The sequence below is a fragment of the Hylobates moloch genome, unplaced genomic scaffold (assembly GCF_009828535.3).
Source record: "Hylobates moloch isolate HMO894 unplaced genomic scaffold, HMol_V3 SCAFFOLD_1, whole genome shotgun sequence".
Lineage (NCBI taxonomy): Eukaryota > Metazoa > Chordata > Mammalia > Primates > Hylobatidae > Hylobates > Hylobates moloch.
The window spans coordinates 4,287,374-4,307,792 of NW_026652276.1; the positions used below are offsets into that span (position 1 = coordinate 4,287,374).

Below are 20,419 nucleotides of genomic sequence, written 5' to 3' on the forward strand. Positions count from 1 at the left end.
GGGAGGTTTGACTTCCTCCGGGGCTTTCCTGAGGGCTTCACCGTGAGCCCTGCGGCCCTCAGGGCTGCAATCCTGGATTCAATGTCTGAAACCTGCGAGAGGACAGCAGACAGAAGGCTCGTCAGACAGACGCCCGAGGTCCCGCCTCAGAGTCATGGACAGAAAGAGCAGCTGCCCCCAGCTCACTCCTGGAGCCAATTTTACTTGTGTTTTCCCTTGAGATTGGCATCCCAGCCCCATGCCCGTCTTGGTGGTCTCCTTGGCATTTATCTTGCATGGTTGTCGAGAAGGGGGGGTGTTTCTTGTGGGTCACCCCAGGCAGGAGGAAGGCAGGATGGGTGCATTTTCTAGAGTCTCAGGGAGTCTGGCTCCCATGAGGGGCTGGAGGAGGGGCCGTGACTGGCAAGGACAGTAGTGGCTACTCTTCACCTAGCAGTCAGCCACCCCCACTGGTGTCATCCTTGCCTGGCCCCCCTTCCACCCCTCCCTCCTTAGGCCCCTCCTCCCACAGCAGCCTGGGGCAGCTTCTGGAAATTAGAAGCAGGCCCCATCACCCCCTACTCAGATCCTTCCAGTGGCCCCCAGGGGCCTTTGCCGTCCACCCTCCTCACACTCTCCCCTCATCACTCTGACCTGGTGTCAGGGTTTCACGGCTAATCCCTGCAGGCGCCAAGCTCACTGCCACCCCAGGGCCTTGGCACACGCTGCTCCCTCCACCTGGACTCCTGCCCCCTGGATTTGCCAGGCTGCCTTACTTTCCTAGTATCCCTCCTGACTGCCTTGTCTCAATCGCCCTGCCCTGAGCACTCTAGGGGCTCATCTTCACTGATTGTCTTAATCACACTTTTCATGAACCCAAATGATCTTGTTTGTTTGCTGTTTATCTCCTTCCACTAAAAATAAGCTCCAGGAAGGCAGGGGCTTTGTCGAAGACATTCGTGCCGGATCTTTCATGACCTACACAATGTGGGCTACATTCTAGGCATTTAAAGCTTATTTGCAAAGCAAGAAGGAATACATGAAGGTAAAGTCCAGAGCCTGACTCGCTCCCCTTGAACAGCTCTAGGGGACGTGCCCTTCTTCCTCAGGGAGTGACAGGCACATGCTGATGAGAAGGGAAGTGGAGGAGGGCCGTGGGGACTGGCTGTCCCCACAGTCTGAGACGCAGACCCTCTCCTCTCTGTAGGTATCCAGGGAGGACAGAGTCCAGTGCTGAGGTCTGGGGCTGTCCTAAATTCCAGGCCTGCTTCTAGGCCCCCATCCCGGGTCAGGGATTGTGTGTTTAGCACCTTTTTCTTGGTGAAAACCATGTCTGTCCCTCACCAAGTTGAACAGGAAAAAGGGAAGGGGTGGAGGGCTCAGGGGGTGGTGGACCAGGTGAGTCCCCCAGAAACGCCCAGGTTCATGCCTGGCCTTCAGAGCCGTGCATGCTGGGCCAGTGGGGAGGGTCGGTGTGAGCTGGCAGATGTCAGAGCTGGCAGATATTCAATGCCTGGGTGTAGTCACCGTCTGTGTTTGCGGAACCCAGTGCTCCCCTGTGCCTTCCGGGCTACCTCGCTCTCTGCCTGCTGGACTTCTGAGGCTGTCACTGCCACTCTGTCCTCCAGCTCCGACAGCTCCTCATCTGTGGTCCTGTTGTGCTGGACGGGTTGCCCAGGGCCCTGGGGGCTCTTTTCCTCTCTGTTGGTTTGATGCGCAGCCGTGCCCACCTAGGAAAGAGAAGGACAGAGGCTGACCGGCAGCAGGAGGGGGTGTGGGGTCTCACCCAGATGGGGACTCGCCAGAGAGGACGTTGCTGTCCTCTCTGAACCCTGGGAGCTGGTTGGCCAGGAGCCGGCCACCAACTGCAGACCCCATCAAGGGCTCTTGGTGTGCCCTTGCCCGTGCTGCCTCCCTGGGGAGGGTGGCGGCCAGCTGGGACCGTCCATCCCTGCCCCTACCTCTGCATGGTCCTTCTGAGACCTCTAGGGGGTAGTCTCACCTCTGGGTCTGCCTGGGGGAGAGCCCCAACTGATTTGCCCCTGTTAGGCTCTGCCTCTTCGTCCTTGGCTTCCTCCTCCTCGGACGAGGTCCCCTGGTCACTGACGTTGCTGGTCAGCTCCTCCAGCTTCCTCCTCAGGGTCTCCTCTACATCGGCCCCCGTGCGCACTCCAGCACCTAGACCCTGACAGAACAGGCCAGTGGATTTGGATTCGGCTAGTCATCTGGAGCCATGGAGCTCCAGGCTGGCTCTGGGAGATGGGCCAGTGCCACGCACACCTGGGGTTCCGGCTGAGCTCAGCTGCCTCCCTTCTCCATGCCAGCTTGTCCAACATGCCCCACTGGGGCCCAGTCCCAGGCTCCAGAAGCAGGTTCTGCAGAGCTGGGGGTTCCCAGGGAAAGCTGACCACCACCCCTGGCTATCTAAGACCCACCTTTTTTTTTCTTCTCCCTTCTCATCCCTTTCATTTAAGGGCGCCATTTGTTTATTCCAGGCTGATGTCCTTACTCTAGGGATGGGGAGGGAGGGGCGTGGAGTCATGGATCTCTGCCCACTCTCTCTCAGGGAAACACACAGACAGCCTTGGTCGGGTCCAGCTTCAGGGGCTGGGCTCTCCCCATGCTATGGCCAAGGATTCATTTAGCAGCTGCTGTGGGACACCCCTCTGTGGCACACTGCTCTGGATCACATAAAACCAGCCACTGTACTGCGAGTTCACTTGTGGCTCCCCACCAGCCGTGTGACCTTTGGCAGGTCACTCAACCCCTCTGCATCTCAGTTTCCCTCAGCTTTAAAATCGTGGTGATAGCAGTATCTAACCTACAAGTTATCACAAGAACTCAGTTCAGTAATCTATGTAAAGTCCTTAAAGGGTCTAGTTCCACTGGCCGCCTTGTCTGAGGGCAGGAGGCAGGGAGGTTAAGGGCGGGCTTTGTCTGTTGTGGACACCGGCCTTTCATGAAGGGTTTTAGGTGCCAGCTCCGAGAAGGTAACAGAGTTATATGATAAAAACACAAAATTATCCCAATTGCCTCTTACAGCCAACATGGTGCTAAGGTAGGTGATGAGATTTGAGTGTCACTCACACTTTAAAACTCACATTTTTAAAGGCAGCTCCACCCTTTAAAGCTTGCTTAGGCCAAGAAACTTGCAGACATCATGACCCCTCTTTTTCTCTCGTCCCAAATATCCATTCCTGTTGGCTCTGCCTACGTGAGGCCCCTGGGATCGGTCTGCCTCGCACCACCTTCACTGCTCTCCAGGTCGACCACCGCCTTCTCCCAGCCGGCCCTGCTGTCTCACTCCCACCTTCACAGCCTGTTCTCAGGAGGGCAGCCAGAGCAACCCCTGTGCCCTCAGCCAGCTGTCTTCTGCTCAAGCCTCCCCATCCCTCCCACAGTAAAAGGCAGAGCCTGGACCATGGCCTGGGAGGCTCCGTTCTGTCTGACTCTGCCACTACAACCAGCTCCAGCCTCTGCTCCCCCACCCGCCCCTGCCTCGCCCGTCTCGGCCAGGCTGTCTCCTGCAGCAGCTCCCTCCTTGGGACCTTAGGAGGGGCTGCAATACTTGATCTTAGACAGCCACACAGCGGCCCCGGCACCTCTGCCAGCTCTTTGGGCAAATCTCATGCTCAGTGGGGTGCCCTGACTGTCCTGTCGGAAATGGCACCCTCACCCCAGGGACCTTCTGCCTTGATTTATTTTTCTCTACCTTCCTCCACCTCCTGACCTGTGTTCCACTTGTTGGGTTGTGAAGGAAACCAAAATACACCACCCCAGAATAGACTTCTGGGACGTATTTCCAGCTGTTTATTCAGAGAAGCTGCAGACGGGATCGCTCTGAAAACCTGTCTTTGTGTGTGTGTGTTGGGGGCGGATTTCGTCTGTGGAGGAAAGCTATAGGGGTGAGCTGAACACCAGGCAGACGGGCTTTCTCTGAGACCCCCTCAGCGGCCTTAAAAGGACACTGATGCCTGACACTGACACATCGGACAGAGATGCCGCCAGCATGGGCTGCTGCTGATGCTTCGAGGGCAGCTCCTGGTTACCCGAGATTTTTATCTGCATAACCAGAAGCCTTTCCTCCCCTCGCCCTCCTGTGATCTTGTCACCCCTGTAACCCCTCAGGAAGCCCCAAGCCCCATCCGTCCTGTGGCCTTGGGTGTAAACCTCAGTCGTCTGTCCCTGCTTCGAGTACCACCTTAGCGGGACCCCCGTGTTCATGTGCACGGTAACACATTGTTGGCCTTTTCCCTGTGACCCTGTCTACGCTGAGTTCCCGTCAGCAGATGCAGGCCCCGCCCTGCCGGGGGAAAGCTTGATGTTCCTGCAGTTGCGTGTTTCCTGCCTCTCCCAAATGCAGTGCAAACCCCACGAGGCTCGTGTTTTTGTCGACTTTGTTCACAGCCACCTCCCCACCGTCAGGAGCCGGCGCTGGGAGCAGAGTGGCTCCCTGTGTCTCCTGACTCTTCCCAGGTGACGAAGTCACACAAGTTAGCAATGTGGCCAGGAAGACGACGCCCACTCACTTGTCTGCCCGTGCACCTGTTCGCTCACTCATCCATCCCACATTCCGAGGGCGTTCCCCTGGCCCCATGAAGTCGACTTTGAAGTGTGAGGCGAGGGCCGCGCAGAGATGCCGCCTGGGGAACTTCAGTGCCGCCCTTCGTCCCCTCCTCTGGGAGCCATCACCTCCACTGACACTGGAGGGCTGCGGGGGAGGGAGGCAGGCGCCTCCACCAGGAAGTTACTCACAGCTCACGGCGCCTCTGGGCTGCATTGATCCCTCCCTCACCCATCAAGCCGAGGATATTGCGCCCCATCATTTAATTTTCTATCTGGACGAAGCCTATTGAGACAGATGGACAGGGCTGGCTGCCTGGGGTCTCACAGAGGAACACCAAGGGATGATTAGATTGAGTTGATGAAGAAGCCGCATGTTTTAGCCAGGATGCTTCTCCATGAGGCTCCACTTTCCTGACAAAGCCTCCAAATCACAGAGGCCCTCGGTGGAAAGAGGGAGTGACATTCAGCCTGTAAACGCCATTGGGGCCTGATATGAGCTGAACTTCGTCCCAGAGTGCATGGGGCTGAGAAACTGCAGGATCCCCACGAGAAACAGAAGCCCAGCGCCCATCAGGCAGGACGCAGCAGAGCGACGGGGTGTAGGGGTGGAAGCCGGTGGATGCCTGGGAGAGGCAGGGATTGTCTTCGCTTTGTAAGCCAGTAAATAAATTCACACACACACACACACACACACACACACACACACACACACACAAACCTACACACACAACACATGCACACATATACACATGTACATATGGAAAACACATGACAACATACGTGTGTGACAGGGACCTGAATCAGCATGACGGGACACAGCCAGGGTGACTAACTCGTCCTTGTTTGCCAGGGATTTCCAGGTGCAAAAGCCCTGAGAGCCCCTGACAGGACACTGGCCGCCCCAGATCCAGCCCCTCAAGGTGGAGGGCCCGGCTGCTTCTCAGGTCCAGCTCCTTGATGGCCCAGAGGGCCATTCCTGCAAGCAGTGTCCCCGCGCGGGGAGTGTGTGGGCAGTGCAGGTCCCATGTGGAATCTGTTACTTCTGACTTACTAGTCCCTGGGCTGAGATTTGTATGAGCAAAAGGCCAAAGCCAGGAGGTACCAGCAAGAGCCAGAGCGAGGGTGGCTGCCCTTTCCCTCTGCAAGGGTAACCCGTTTCTGGGTGGGCTGGAGCCAGGGCCGGGCAGACTACAGGATAGCGGGTCCTGAGTGCTGCTGAGGGGTCAGCAGGGTGGGGAAGGAGTTGGGCAGGAAGGCGGTAAAGGAGGTGAGTGACAGATCTCCAGTGTTCACCTGAGAGGCAGAGCCAAGGCCCGAGTGGGACCTGGGTCAATGTTCAGCAGGGGCCTGGGGGCTGGATGGCCGGATATGGACGTGGGGTCCGATGGGGCGCTGGAGCTTGTGTTGGGGCCACTCTGACTCCAGTGCAGGCAAGGGCCCTTCCAGAGGCATCCCGTGGGAAGCAACGCTCTCCCTAACCTCCCTGTGACTTCAGCCAGTGCTCTCCGGCCAGTGATGGGCTGAGTCTCACTCATGAGAGCCTGGGCCTCAGTTTCCTCGTCTATAAACGAGGGAAAGAAATGTCTACCTTGCAGGGGCACTGCAGGATTAAATAAAATTATGGCACATGGTCAGCCTGGCTCTAGTGACCCATAAAGCATAGAGCACAGTAACCCATCCCCTTATAGATAAAGGCAGCTGTGGTCCCTGCTGGACACATGGCATGTGGGCTGGGCCTCAGTCTCCCTCCACTCCGGCCGGGGTCAGAGCCTGTGCAGGGGTAGCCCTTGGGGTCTAACTTGGGGCCTGTGTGCTCTGCTTCCCACTTGGTCTCATGCCCCCAGCCTGAGCTTCACCCACTTCTGTTTCTCCGGAGCCCTGGCCCCAAGAAAAATGAGCAGCTGCAAACCTAGGGTGCTGCAAGGAGCATCCTGTGGAGTGAAATCATTCAAACTTAAAGCTGCTGGAACTTTAAATGATTGAGAGCCTCGAGAGGAATGTGGCTATGTGGCCTGAGTCAAGTGGCATGCAACTTCAGTTTCTGCTTTTCTCTGTAGACGATTAGGAAAGACCAAGTGGCGCCAGAGATGAGACCCCTCTCAAGATCATTTCCCCTGCTCATGGAGTGTTAAAGCAATCTTCCTCAGAATTAGTAAGCTGTAACCTAGTGAATTGCTACAATGTAATTACAGGCCTTGTATGGAAAATGCTGTAACACTGCGAAACTTCTCTGTTTCTGCCTATATAAGTGAAACTTTAAATTCTCCACTTTGGAGCACTGACCCCATTCCTTTGCAGTCTGTGTGGCCCAGAAGGCTATCCTCAAACTTTGTGCTCAAAGAAACTCAATACTTAATCATATTTGCTGAATCTCCTTATCTCAGTGCCCAGGTGCTAGATATGTGGCTGTGACTCAGCTAGAATGGAGGACTGGGTCCCCACTCCCTCTGCACCCCGGCTGTCTCTCTGCCTATCTGTCAGACACAAAAGCACACACACACACACATGCACACACACACTCCTGCAGCAGGCCATGGTTTGTTTTATTTACTCCCCATCAGGTTGTCTTGGTGTGCTGTTGTGGTTTGAATGTGTCCCCTAAAGTTCATGTGTTGGGAACTCAATCCCCAGTGCAATAGTGTTGAGAGGTGGGACCTTCAAGAGGTGATTAGGTCATGAGGGCTCTGCCTTCATGAATGGATTAATATCATTATTGAAGGAATGAATTTGTTATTAATTCCAGGGTTGTTATTATAAAAACAAGTTCAGTTCTGTCTTGCTTTCTGTCTCTCCTGCCCTCTGTCACCATGTACCATGTGGTGACACAGCAAGGCGGCCCTCACCAGATGCCACCCCTTGATCCTAGACTTCCCAGTCTCCAGAACCATGAGAAAAATACATTTCTGCTCATTATAAATTACCCAGTCTGTGGTATTTTGTTATAGCAGCATATAGCAGACTAGGCTGTGCTGATGATACATTCACAAACATGGTGCGGAAGGAGACTCTACCCTGGTTTGGTGCCTAGACCTCAGAGGCTGTAGGGCCAAGTAAGTTTCCTCCCATCTCCAGTTATGTCCCCTGGGAAGGCTGTTACACCGGTGTGCCCTCCAAGCATTCTCTCCTTCAAGCTCCGGGCATGAGAGGTGGTGGCAGGCCTGGATGGGACAGACGACTTCACTCAGGCTATGTGGTGGGAACCGCCTGGCTCTCTGAGAACTGCACACAGAACTTAAGCTTACACACGGCAAAATCTCAAGAAACTCTTCCCCCAAAAGCCCATGTCACACCTCAGCCTCCTTTAAGGAGCTGTGGGGGCCCTTTCTCTTTGCCCAGCCCCCGGTGTTACCTTGGCCAAGGGAGGCACAACTGTGCTCTCCAGGTAGGTCAGCAGGCATTCCACAGCTGAAATACGCTTATTCAGCTCAAAGATCTGTAGCAGAAGGAGAGAAACAGTGGGCAGAGGACCCAGTGCACTCCCACCAGTGAGACACTGGCACCCACCACCTCAGAAGCACCAAATTCCCAAGAAGTGGAAGGAGCGCTAAGGCTACCACCCATGACATGACCTGGGAAGGTTAACTGTGAAACCCATTTCGGACACCAAGAGTTCTGGAACACCAAGCAAAATCTTAGAGCAGAACCAAGACAGGGGAGAGTGGAGAGGGTGAAAACGGCAGGAGAGGAGCCGAGTCCAGCAGGACAAGGAGCTGAATCTGGAAGGCTGTGATGGTGTCATCACTGTGGACAGCCACTGTCATTGCTGGTACTGAGCAGCACAGGAAGACATCAGTTAATTATGCCACAGTGATCAAACTCACAGTCATTAGCTAGCAAGAGCCTGGGGTCACTAGTGGGCTAGGAGGCAAGGCACTTCAGGGGACAACCTAAAGGGACCAGAAGTACAACTTCCTCATCCCTTGAGTCACCAGACTCTTGAGTCACCCAAAGTCTATTAGCTCCCGGACTGAGACATGATAAATCAATTTTCTAGTTTTCTTCCTCACCCAGCAGATGCATCTTTCCTGCCATGATCTCATTTACGGCTCACCTGGCTTTAAAAGAGGGAGGTGGTGCTGTGAAGTGTTAAGAAGCTTTTGTATTGTTTCGTTAGTAATTAGTTGAATCATCACAGCACCAACGGCTTTGAGTGGGCAAATCTGCCCAAAGAACATGATTGGCTGAGAAATGTCAACACCAGGATTTCAGTTAGACCTCGGCCCACGCCTTGAGTGGCCACTAGTAACTGAGTCACCCTCTGGTCCTGTTGAGCATCTGCAGAAGCAGAAATCAATACCCTGAGGAGACAGCACTCAGCACACAGCCTCTGTCTCCCAGAAGCAATGGGCTTGGGGACTCAGGAGAGGGCAACAGCCCCCCAGCCAGTGCCTGACACCATCACTGGGAAATGTCACATCCAGAGTGGAAGAGAGGGGAAAATGCCCACGAAGAGAAACTGGAAGCCGGGTGGAGGAGGCTGGGATTGTGGGAAGTGGGTAGGAGCAATAGGTGGGTGGGGGCGGCAGGGAGCCAGGGAAAGGCCAGCAGGGAAGAGTGGGAAGTGAGCTCAGGGCAACTGAACGCTGCTTTCCTACAAGGCCCTGGCTGTGTCCAGGCTCCCTCACTGAGAAGGTGACCGGAACGGACACAATGAGTATGACGCAACCCGGGCTTTGGGAGCTCCGGGCCCCTTTTAGGCAAGCCCACATGCAGATACAGCAACTCCTTGGCTACTCCTGAGTGCACAAGTGGTGTGGGGGCAAATGCAAACACACTGGAAAAATCAGGCGCTCACCCTGCCTGCTGAAAATAGGGAAGAGCCCGGGCGTGGTGGCTCACACCTATAATCCCAGCACTTTGGGAGGCTGAGGCTGGCAGATCACCTGAGGTCAGGAGTTTGAGACTAGCCTGGCCAACATGGCGAAACGCTAAAATACAAAAATTAGCCAGGGGTGGTGGCTCATGCCTGTAATCCCAGCTACTTGGGAGGCTGAGGCAGGAGAATCGCTTGAACCTGGAAGGTGGAGGTTGCAGTGAGCTGACATCATGCCATTGCACTCCAGCCTGGGCGTCAAGAGCAAGACTCTGACAAAAAAAAAAAGAAAATAGAGAAGAGACTTCCCACTGCCCCCTTGCCTTTCAGAGCTTCTTCCTCTGCTTTTTCCAAATACATATAAATCTTTAAAATGGCTAAAAAGCCTCTCTGCAGTCTCAAAACTCCACCTAGGAACTGTGTTTTTGAAATGGACACATCCTTGGCGATAACCCTAGCTCCCACTCCCCAAGAGAGGCTGAGGAGGCTAATGTGGGTGGGTGCCTTTCTCCAGTTTGCAAAACTAGCTCCCGTCTTAAAGATGTGTGAGAAGGTTGCTTTTCTTCGGGTTAAAGCCAACACAAGTGGTCTCCCGGTTATGATGCTAGAGTGAGGATGTACACTGCGATCAAAGGCGCCATCAGGTCCTCTCACTGGTGAGGACTGGTGATGGTTTGTGCTGAGAACTGTGTGGAATGGGCTGGGCCTGCCGGGCTGCAGAAGGGCTGAGAGGCCTTCCTGTCTTTGCAATCTCTCAGCAGATTGCCTGAGGCACGGGCCATATTCTGGTTTGATGCTTGTTCAAGAATAAAACTGTCTTCTTTCTCTGCTACCCTTATGGAGAGATTTTCTGGGTAATGAAAAGATTTCGGGTTTTAAAAAAAATTATATTTCTCCAACAGTAGCAACTGCTCTGGTGGGAGTAGCCTCACTCAGACGTGGGTGTCTGACCCTGTGTGGGCACCAGTCATCAGGATTATCACGTTACTTAGATACATATGGACGGAATACTAGGTATGAACCCCTCGAGCTTTCAACTCGCAACAATACCAAAGTTTAAAATTCACAAATGCAATGCAGACACTGGCTAGGGATTAAAACAAACCAACAAAATATGTCACTGGTGACACTTTTATGGGAAACCGTCAGTGTCTGTAGCCCGAGCACACATGAATGGCCCCAGGGCCGGCCCTCGGGAGTGAGGGGGTGGAGGGTGCGTGCCAGGGCTGTTCTCTCCCATCTCCCATCTCGGCCCCGTGGAAACTTCCTTCCTACCACATGCTTGTACCATCTTGGGCCTTGTCTGGGCTTGAACAATATCTACAGTGAGTCTTTTCTGATTACCCCTCATCTGGAAAGCTGTGACTATAAATACAAATGCAAAGGCAGGCAATGCACAGCTGCCTGACCCCTCAGATGAGCTGTGGTAAAATACGATTCCTGAGAAAGCTCAGGCCCTGAGGGCATGGCTGGGAGTCTTGGGGTTGATGGGCAGATTGAGAGGGCTTCCTCCTGGGGTCCCACGGCAGCCACTTCACAAAGGCCCCTCTAAGAGTCTGCCTGGGTTTTCTCTGAAGTACAGGATCGCTGCTGCATTTGGAGCTTCTTTCTGCTGCTTAATTTCCTCCATGTAAAGATGCATGGGAAACAATCTGGGTGAAATATTAGTTGAGGTTGTGACATTAAATAATTCAAACAAAGCTGCTGGAACTTTAAATTCTGAGTCTTGAGAGGACATGTTTCACAGCTGAAACTTCTACCTTTTTTTTTTTTCCCTGTAAATAATTAAGACCAAACAGGATTGGAGATAAGGGCCCCAGGTCACGGTTCCTCCGCAAGGTTGTGATCCTGCTAAAATTCCTACACAGGTGAAACCTTCACTAGTCACTTTGGGCCCCATTTGTTTGAAGTCTGTGTTTCTGGGTGGCCACTGTCAAGCTTTTGTTCTGATAAACTCGATATACTAATACTTATTTATATTTTCTGAATCTCATTATTTAGGGTTGACAAAGTAAATACAAGTTAATAGAAATAAATAAAGAGAAACAATTTCAGAGGCAGGATGTACAAACATGAACTAGAGAATAATTCCAAGCAGGTATAAAGGATAATTGGTTTCAGCGGGGCTGGATACCACGCTATGTATTTTACTAAAGGCTACTAAAGTTGCTAGTCTAAAGGTTTACTGAAAATAGACAACTTGATTCTCCTCTTCATCCCATTGTCTTCAGGCTAGGAAACTAGGAGATGCTCAGCCAGCCAAGGATCTGCCATGGGTCTCTACTTGGCCACCCTGGGAGGTCTCTATGCTGGCCTCACCCAAGAGGTCTCTATCCTGGCCACACCGGGGAGGTCTCTATCCTGGCCACACCGGGGAGGTCTCTATCCTGGCCACACTGGGGAGGTCTCTATCCTGGCCACACCAGAGATGTCTCTATCCTGGCCACCCTAGTCCTCCACTGTCCTCTGCAGCCACAGGTCCCCGGATGGACTTGGCTGAGTCGGCTCTTCCCCTTTTCTCAGAATAACTGTAGAATGTGTCAAGAAAGCCACTTCCTGATTAAGGAAGAACTGTCTGGACTGTCTAGAGCCTGGGCTCTAGAACTGGATATCCTTTGGCCCAGCGATCCCAGTTTCCCAGGGTATAAGACTCAGAGAGGAGTGCTTTCTGGGATCCCCCAGCTGCCGCACGATATCGGACACCTGCAGCCGAGACTCCACCGATGCCTGACTGTAAGTAATGAAGTGGCCCTGCTCGACTTGTGTGTGTTCCGTGTTGCAGAACTAGACCTGCGAATGCAGGTGGTGGAAGCTTGACTGCTGCGGCACCGGGTCTACTCTGAGTCCCTGCCAGAGCTCAACACACCTGCGGCTTCCAAGTCCTCTCGGGACACAGAAACTGCAGGGGCCGAGCCAGTCACCCCCTAGTCTGAATTAAAGGACACTTCCTTGCATTAGGGCCTTGCTTGCTGTTACATAAAAGGAGTTCTATGCCTCAGGAATTGTGGACCCCAGTGGGTGAAGTGGCCATGAGTAGTCTTCATGCAGGCCTTCTCAGGGCCTTTCATGCCTGGCTATGCTCAGGGGCAAGGGTGCTTCTTTGAGACTAAGTGGGCCCTCAAGGAAGTTGGTGCAGGAGAAACTTCCACCCAGGGTTAAGGAAGCTTCCAGATGACACTACAGTAAAAAGTCAGCTGAGGACACTGACTGAGGAGAGATGCTGAATTCAGAAACTGCACGCTTCTGCCCCGTGGACACTAGCCCAATTTTAGAACCCAAACCCCTATGATTCCCCATACTGCCATGCTAAGAAAGGCTCTTTTTGAAATTCAGGTGCTCATTTTCGGCAGATCATTTCTCTGGGTGCAGAAGCAAAGTGACAGGATGTTGGAGGAGCCCCTCACCTATCATGCACATGAAGGTTTGGCCCCGTGAGAACAGCCACGGGACAGATTTCCTGCTGAATGAGGGCTCAGAAAAGCCCGGGGCCCACTGCGCACTTCTCCTTGTTGCCCACTCGTGAGCCAGTGCTGGTCTAGTGACTGCCACAGGGTAGGCCACCGCCTTGGGAGAGGAATCTGCAGCCCTGTGGCTGAAGAGCTGGGTGATGCCCCATCTCAGGTCATCCTGTGCACCGAAGGGCCAGGGCGCTGGAGAAGCCCTAGACCCTGCAGAGCAGCTTCCGCGTGTCCCGCCCACCTCGCCTGCCCCTTGAGAACCCCAGCCGTGCACCACCTGCGTCCTTGCTGCTTCCAGGCCTTTCCTGACAAGGCTCAGCTTTTGCTTAGCCTCCCTCCTGACAGCCCAGAGCCACAGGCCCGAAGGGAAGCTCCGCAGGGCATTCCCTTCCCCAGCTCTCCCAGGAGGAGGGAGGAGGGGCTCTGTACCAGGCATCACCATACCCAAGGAGCTGGACCTACATTCATCCAGGCTCCAGAAGATGCGCCTGAGACCAGCCTTGGCGAAACTGCGGTTCCGGTCTCCATTCAGAGCAGCTCCACTTCCCCTTCTCTGGGTTTCGTGCCTCAAGAGCCATCAGTTACAGAACAGCCCCCCATCCTGTGATTCCATTGCTGGAGTCAAGGCCCTATCAGAGACATTAATAGCCTGTGTCTTTCACTGCCTTAAAGAACCTAGTGGTCATGATGTTCTCAGAAGAAACAATATTGCCTTTCTCCTGGTGACATGAACTTGCTCAAATTGAAATCAGCTGACTCAACAGACTCATCATTTAAATGCAGCGAGCGGAACTCAGGGTACTTAAATCTTGTGATGAATTATTTCATAAGTTAATGTCTACAATGTGAGTGATTCTACTAATTTAACAGGTGTTAAGTATTATGAGCAGAGTTTCTTAATGCCTATATAAAGCCTGCTAAGGGGCTGGGGGTAGTGGCTCACACCTGTAATCCTAACACTTTGGGAGGCCAAGGCAGGAGGATTACTTGAGGTCAAGAGTTCGAGACCAGACTGGTCAGCATGGTGAAACCCCCATCTCAACTGAAAGTACAAAAACTAGCTGGGCGTGGTGGCGGGCGCCTGTGAACCCAGCTACTCAGGAAGCTGAGGCAGGAGAATCACTTGAACCCAGGAGGCGGAGGTCGCAGTAAGCCGAGATTGCTCCACTAAACTCCAGCCTGGGTAACAGAGCAAGACTCTTTCTAAAAAAAATTATAATAATACAGCCTGCTAAGGGTTTCACATAGCTGACAGATTATTTCCTCCTCTTGTAAAATATATCATACTTGATCGAGTATAAAATATGTATTTTCATAAAAAGGAATGAAGCACCCATATGTACTACAGCATGGATGGACCTCAGAAGCATTATGCTCGGTGAAAGGAGCTCATGACAAAAGGCCAGATGTCCTTCCATGAGTCCATTTACATGAAATGTCCAGAATAGACAAATCCATTGAGACAGAAGGAAGACTGGTGGTTGTCAGAGGCTGGGGACAAGGGAGACTGGGGAGTAACTGCTTCATGGGTACGGGATTTTTTTGGGGGGTGAAGTTGTTTTGGAATTAGAGGTAGTGTAAATGTACTGTCACTGAATTGTACGTCACGGTGGCTCACGCCTGTAAAGTCAGCACTTTGGGAGGCCGAGGTGGGGGGATCACCTGAGGTCTGGAGTTTGAGGCTAGCCTGGCCAACAAGGTGAAACCTCGTCTCTACTAAAAATACAAAAATTAGCCAGGCATGGTGGTGCATGCCTGTATTCCCAGCTACTCAGGAGGCTGAGGAGGGAGAATCACTTGAAGCTGGGAGGCGGAGGTTGCAGTGAGCCCAGATTGTGCCATTACACTCCAGCCTGGGTCACAGAGGGAGACTCCATCTCAAAAAAAAAAATAAATTTTTTGAAAGACTGAAGATTATTTATTTTCTCCTAAATTCCATAAAATATTACTTTTTTCAATTATAAAATACATATAAAAATTTACCCTTTTATCCATTTTTAAGGTATTAAGTATATTCACATTGTTGTATAACTGTCACCACTGTCCATCTCCAGAGCTCCTTTCATCATGCAAAGCAGAGACTCTGTGCCCATTCAACACTAATTCCCCATCCCCCTGACCCCAGCCTCCGGTGACTACTATTCTAGTTTCTGTCTCTATGAATTTGACTAAGAACCTCAGATTAAGTGGAACCATACAGTATCTGTCCAGAGTGACTGGTTTATTTCACTTAGCACAATGTTCTTAAGGTTCATCCATGGTCTAGCATGTGTCAGCATTTCTTTCCTTTTTAGGGGTGAATAATATTCCATGTTGTGTACATGCTGCATTTTTTTATCCATTCATCTGTCGATGGATGCTTGGGTTACTTCCACCTTTTGGTTGTTACAAATAACGCTGCTATGGATACGGGGATGCAAATATCTTTTTCAGTCCTTGTTTTCAATTTTTTGGGGTGTATACCAAGAAGTGGAATTGCTAGATCATATGGAAACTCTATTTTTAATTTTTGGGGAATGGCCATACTAAGACGGTTAATTTTCTGTTATGTGAATTCACTTCCACAAAACATATGTGATGACGTATCTCCATTAAGTAGGCTTGTGCAATTTCATAGTTTGGAAGTATTAAAAGCTGTAATTTCTCTAAAGTGACTTGGTGTGGAGGTAAAAAGACTCCACCCGAAGAAACGACAAGACAGAAGTCTGTCCAGCCACCGTTACCTGACTCTCAGAGGATGCCCGGCCTCTCCACTTGGAATGATGGGAGGCCATCACGTGAGCCTGGATGCTGTCCTCATCAGAGGTGTCCACATCTGCCAAGTACTGCAGGGGCAGCTGCTCGTTCCTGATGACATTCGACCCTTCAGAGCGAGAGTGGGTTTGAATTACTTGGAGTGAAAAGCTGAAAGCTGATGGACGTGTTTAGTCCAATAAAGAAAAATGAGACTCAAAGAAAATGAAGACATAAGGATGTTCATGTTACAGGGCTGAGGTTCCAAAGTCACAGTAAGAATGGGGCAGATTCCACAGCCACACACAAAGATCTTCAGGAAAAAAGAGGACCTTGCCTGGCATTGTGGGTGGGGGTTAAGAGTGGACATACTTTGCATGTTTGCAAAGTAAATGTAATATGATTCCCAATTTCAAATTGCAAATAACACCAGATTCCATGATGAGATCATAAACATGTTGTTTCAAGCCACATTTTAGGTTTGTGATAATTTGCTATGCAGTCAACAGGTTCAGCCATCTCATTTAATCCCTGTGACAATGGGATGAGTTAGACCTGGTTAACCCCTTTTGTACAATGAGGTTAAGCAATTTGTTCTAACAGCACAGCATATCTCATTGAATCTCAGACTTTGCAGATTGGATGTTGCACTATTGAGAGACAGTGCTGCCAGTGTCTCAAGCACACCCCTTTCTTACCACATTCACTAAGACTTTCTTCCCGCATTCACTGTAAGACACTCCCCGTTTGAGAGGTTGATGTGTAAAAAGAATGTGTGTAAGAACCAGTGAAACAGACTGGCAGAGTGAGGCTCCGAACTCCGAACTGCCTGACTCTGAGGCAGCTCTCCCAGCACGATGCAGTCTCTCCTGGCCTCCCCTCCAGACTGCCTCCTGTCCACGTGCTCAGGGGACTTGAGATCACAGAGGAAATAAAACTGCTGTCCAGGTCTGCATCCTGTGGCTTGGCCAAAGTAGATTCATTTATTCATTGTTTTTTTGGGAAAGTAGAGCCCTGCCTTCCTCCCAAAGCCTCCAAGATCCCCGTCAGCATGAGATTACGGCCCCTTCAATACAATGAAGAGGGAAGCTGGAGAGTAGACAGTTTTCCCGCACGCAGCCACTCGCCGTGGCTGGGGGAAGCTGGCTGCTGCTGTGATCTTACTTGCTCCTGCTCTGATGGGACATCTGAACTCCTGGACCCACGGTACATACACCCTCGGGGTACCAGAAAAGACAGAGCTTTGGGGATTTCATTTCAAAGCAAAACTGACGACAGTTAAGCCGAGCAGATTTAGGTTCTCAGTGCTTAAAGATCTTCTGATCAACAGCCTTGAACCGACGGTGGGCCAGCAGCGGCAACGCCCAGATGCCCATCCTGCCCACACCAGGATGGTTGGCCGGTTGACCAGTGGTTCTAGTCATTTCAGGGAGGCCTGCATGTCCCCACCCGAGGCCGGCAGCAGGGAGCTGTGGGCTGGCCACCTCCTGTGCTGAAGTTCTGAGAGTTACAGGGAAGCGCTCATCCTGGTCCCGGGGAGGGCAGGTGTCCACGGCGTTTGCTGGGACTGCACATCCTGGACAATCACGCCAAAGGAAGGGGCCTTTCAAATCAGCCCGTGTGTCGGCATAGGTCAGGGTGGTGGGGTTGTTCCTCAGTGACCCATTCCCCCATGCCGAGCCCATCAGGAAGACCCTGGCCAAGGGCACCTACCGAGTGCAGCAGTGGTCCCCAGGGCCATCCCGTGGGAGCCTCCAGGCGGGCAGAGCTCAGCCAGGGCGCCGTGTCCGGAAGGCGAGATGCTGGTCCGCTGCTCTTCCGGATGGGAGTGGCACCCAGAGGCCCCAGTGTCAGCCTCCTCCAGGCCCTCAGCCCTGTGGGGGGCTGCCTTCTCCGAGCAGGACTCATCTGTGAGGGACTAAGCACATGGGGCTGTCAGCCTCCTCTGCAGGGTTTACTAGGAGAGGCTGCTGCCTGGAATGTGGGTCTTTCAATCTGAGCCCTGAGGCTTTCCAGGCACTTGACTGACCCAGCACCAGACACCCATCTGCGCTGGCCCCTGCTACCTGGTTCTCTTTAATTTCAAAGACTGTACCTAAAGCATGTATTGCCTATTTGTTGCCTACTGACTGCCTGTTGCATGTGTCTGTGCAATGTTGGGGCTCCCAACGACACCCTGGGGACACAAGGGGACCAAAACTCTCCTGACACAGCCTCAGGGGCTCAGACTCACCCAGAGACCAAAGCCCTGAGGACGTGGGCAGGGAAGTTATTTTTGGGAGAAGGGTGCACTGTTACTAACTATGTACACCTCAATCTTTGAAGATCAGAACAGTGGGTTGGGGCTTCCTGGCAGCTCCTTGGCTGTAATCCAGACATCCCTCCAGCAGAGGGCTCTCTGTGTTATGTCATTGTCCCCAAGGAAAGGAGATGCTGAGGGCTTCAGGAAGCAATATGCCACAGCGCCCTTCCAGTTTGACTGTGAGTTGGGGGTGGAGGCCAGAGGAAATGCACACTCAGGTCAGCCTCCAGTAGGAGCAGGACCTGTGGCCCAGAAACCAATTGGCTGCTGGCTTCCAGGACCCAACCTGCTTCCCCCACCTCCTGGAGGGGTCTTCAGACTGGCCTGGGTGGACCCAGCCCCACCCCAGCTCTGGCTCAGCAGTGCCTGTGCCCAGGGGATGCTGGGAATGGAGTTCAGGAGTTCACTATGAAGCCGGCCTTGGACCTGGGCCTGGGCCTGGCTCTGTGCCCATAGTTACCTTCACTGCCTGCCTGTGAGTCTCATGCCTTCCAGGTACAGCATCTATGATGATTAGTAATGAGTGTCAACTTGATTGGATTGAGGGATGCAATATTGATCCCGGCTGTGTCTGTGAGGGTGTGGCCAAAGGAGATTAACATTTGAGTCAGTGGGCTGGGGAAGGCACACCCAGCCTTAATCAAGTGGGCACCATCTAATCAGCTGCCAGTGAATATAAAGCAGACAGAAAAATGTGAAGCGACAAGACAGGCCTAGCCTCCCAGCCTACATCTTTCTTCTGTGCTGGATGTTTCCTGCCCTCGAACATCGGACTCCAAGTTCTTCAGTTTTAGAACTCTGACTGGCTCTCCTTGCTCCTCAGCTTGAAGACAGCCTATTGTGGGACCTCGTGATCATGTAAGTTAATACTTAATAAACTCCCCTTTATATATATATATATTCTATTAGTTCTGTCCCTCTAAGAAAACCCTAATACAGCATCCTTGAAATGATCCTGTAGAGCGGAAATAATCAACTTGACACTAGCCCTAGTAGCCGACACCTTACTAGCCCTATTACTACTAATAACCGCATTTCAGCTCCCACAACTTAATATTTATATAGGAAAATCCAGCCCCTATGAATGAGGATTTGACCCAATAGCCTCTGCCTGCCTCCCCTTTTCCATAAAATTCTTCCTAGTATCCGTCACATTCCTCCTGTTTGACTTAGAGACCGCTCTACTACTACCGCTGCCATGAACTAGTCAAGCAACCCACCTGACACTAATAATTAGCACAGCCCTTATACTAGTTACTAATTTAATCCTAGGCCGAACCCTATTACTTACCCGAGGCCTTCAAACACTGCTCCCAGTAATAGCCTCTTGATGACTTCTAGCAAATCTTACTAATCTTCCTTTACCCGCTATCAGTAATCTAGCAGGATAACTCTTTGTGACTATGGCCTCGTTCTCCTGATCAAATATCACTATTATGCTTATAGGACTTAATATACTAATTACAGCCCTTTACTCCCTATATATGCTAATCATGACACAACGAGGGACACTTGTATATTAACAGTATAAACTGTCTTTACACGAGAAGATACATTAATACTTATACATCCTGCACCCATCTTTCTATTATCCTTAAACCCTAAAATTATTATGGGGTTTGCATGCTGTAGCTATAGTTTAACCAAAACATTAGATTGTGGATCTAACAATAGAAGCCTGCAACTTCTTATCTACCGAGAAAGTATGCAAGAACTGCTAACTCATGACCCTATGTCTAACAACATGGCTTTCTCAGCTTTTAAAGGACTAGAGTTATACGTTGGTCTTAGGAACCAAAAACATTGATGCAACTCCAAATAAAAATAACAAACATGAATTATTCCGCTGCTATAACTGCCCTAATCCCCTTAATCTTACCAATTACTGTTACCTTAGCCAACCCCTGCAAAAAAGGTTCATACCCAAATTACGTAAAAACGTCTATCGCATGTGCCTTCATCATTTGGGTCATCCCTACAACAATGTTTATATACACAGACCAAGAAGCCATTGCCTCACACTGACAATCCAGACTCTCAAACCCTCACTAAGCTTCCAACTAGACCACCTCTCCACAATATTTATCCCAGCAGCACTATTCGTTATCCGATCTATTGTAGAATTCTCAATATGATATATAAACTCAGACCCTAACATTAATCAATTTTTCAAATACTTACTTTCCTCATCACAATATTAATTCTGGTTACTGCCTCTTTCAGCTCTTTATTGGATGAGAAGGTGTAGGAATCATGTCTCTCTTACTAATCGGCTGATTGTACGGCCGAGCAGATGCTAATACAGCAGCCCTCAAGCAGTCCAGTACAACCGCATCAGTGATATTGGCTTTATTTTAGCGATAGCATGGTTCCTCCTGTCCTCAACACTGAGAATGTCAACACATATTTATTCTAGAACCCACCTCCAACCCTTTCCGTTAATTAGCTTTCTCTTAGAAGCAGCAGGAAAGTCAGCTCAATTTGGCCTCCATCCCTGACTCCCATTCATAGAAGGCCCAACCCCAGTCTCAGCCCTGCTCCACCCCAGCACTATAGTTGTAGCAGGTG

The 20,419-nt window shown here is 51.4% G+C and overlaps 1 protein-coding gene across 3 annotated transcripts in view; it reads right to left on the minus strand.

The window, feature by feature from the left end:
- The window catches only part of MLPH (melanophilin), a 62,467-nt gene that overhangs the window by 8,039 nt on the left and 34,009 nt on the right, over positions 1-20,419 (minus strand). For 2 of the 3 annotated variants that reach the window (XM_058445912.1, XM_058445902.1), the window contains 5 exons: positions 17,263-17,467; positions 15,540-15,679; positions 1,982-2,164; positions 1,554-1,709; positions 1-92 (listed from right to left, as the gene is read on the minus strand). In XM_058445912.1, the coding sequence (XP_058301895.1) occupies positions 1-92; positions 1,554-1,709; positions 1,982-2,164; positions 15,540-15,679; positions 17,263-17,467 (776 nt within the window). Of the gene's footprint in view, positions 93-1,553; positions 1,710-1,981; positions 2,165-7,894; positions 7,979-15,539; positions 15,680-17,262; positions 17,468-20,419 lie in introns of all 3 variants that reach the window. The other variant, XM_032753521.2, reaches the window with a different exon arrangement.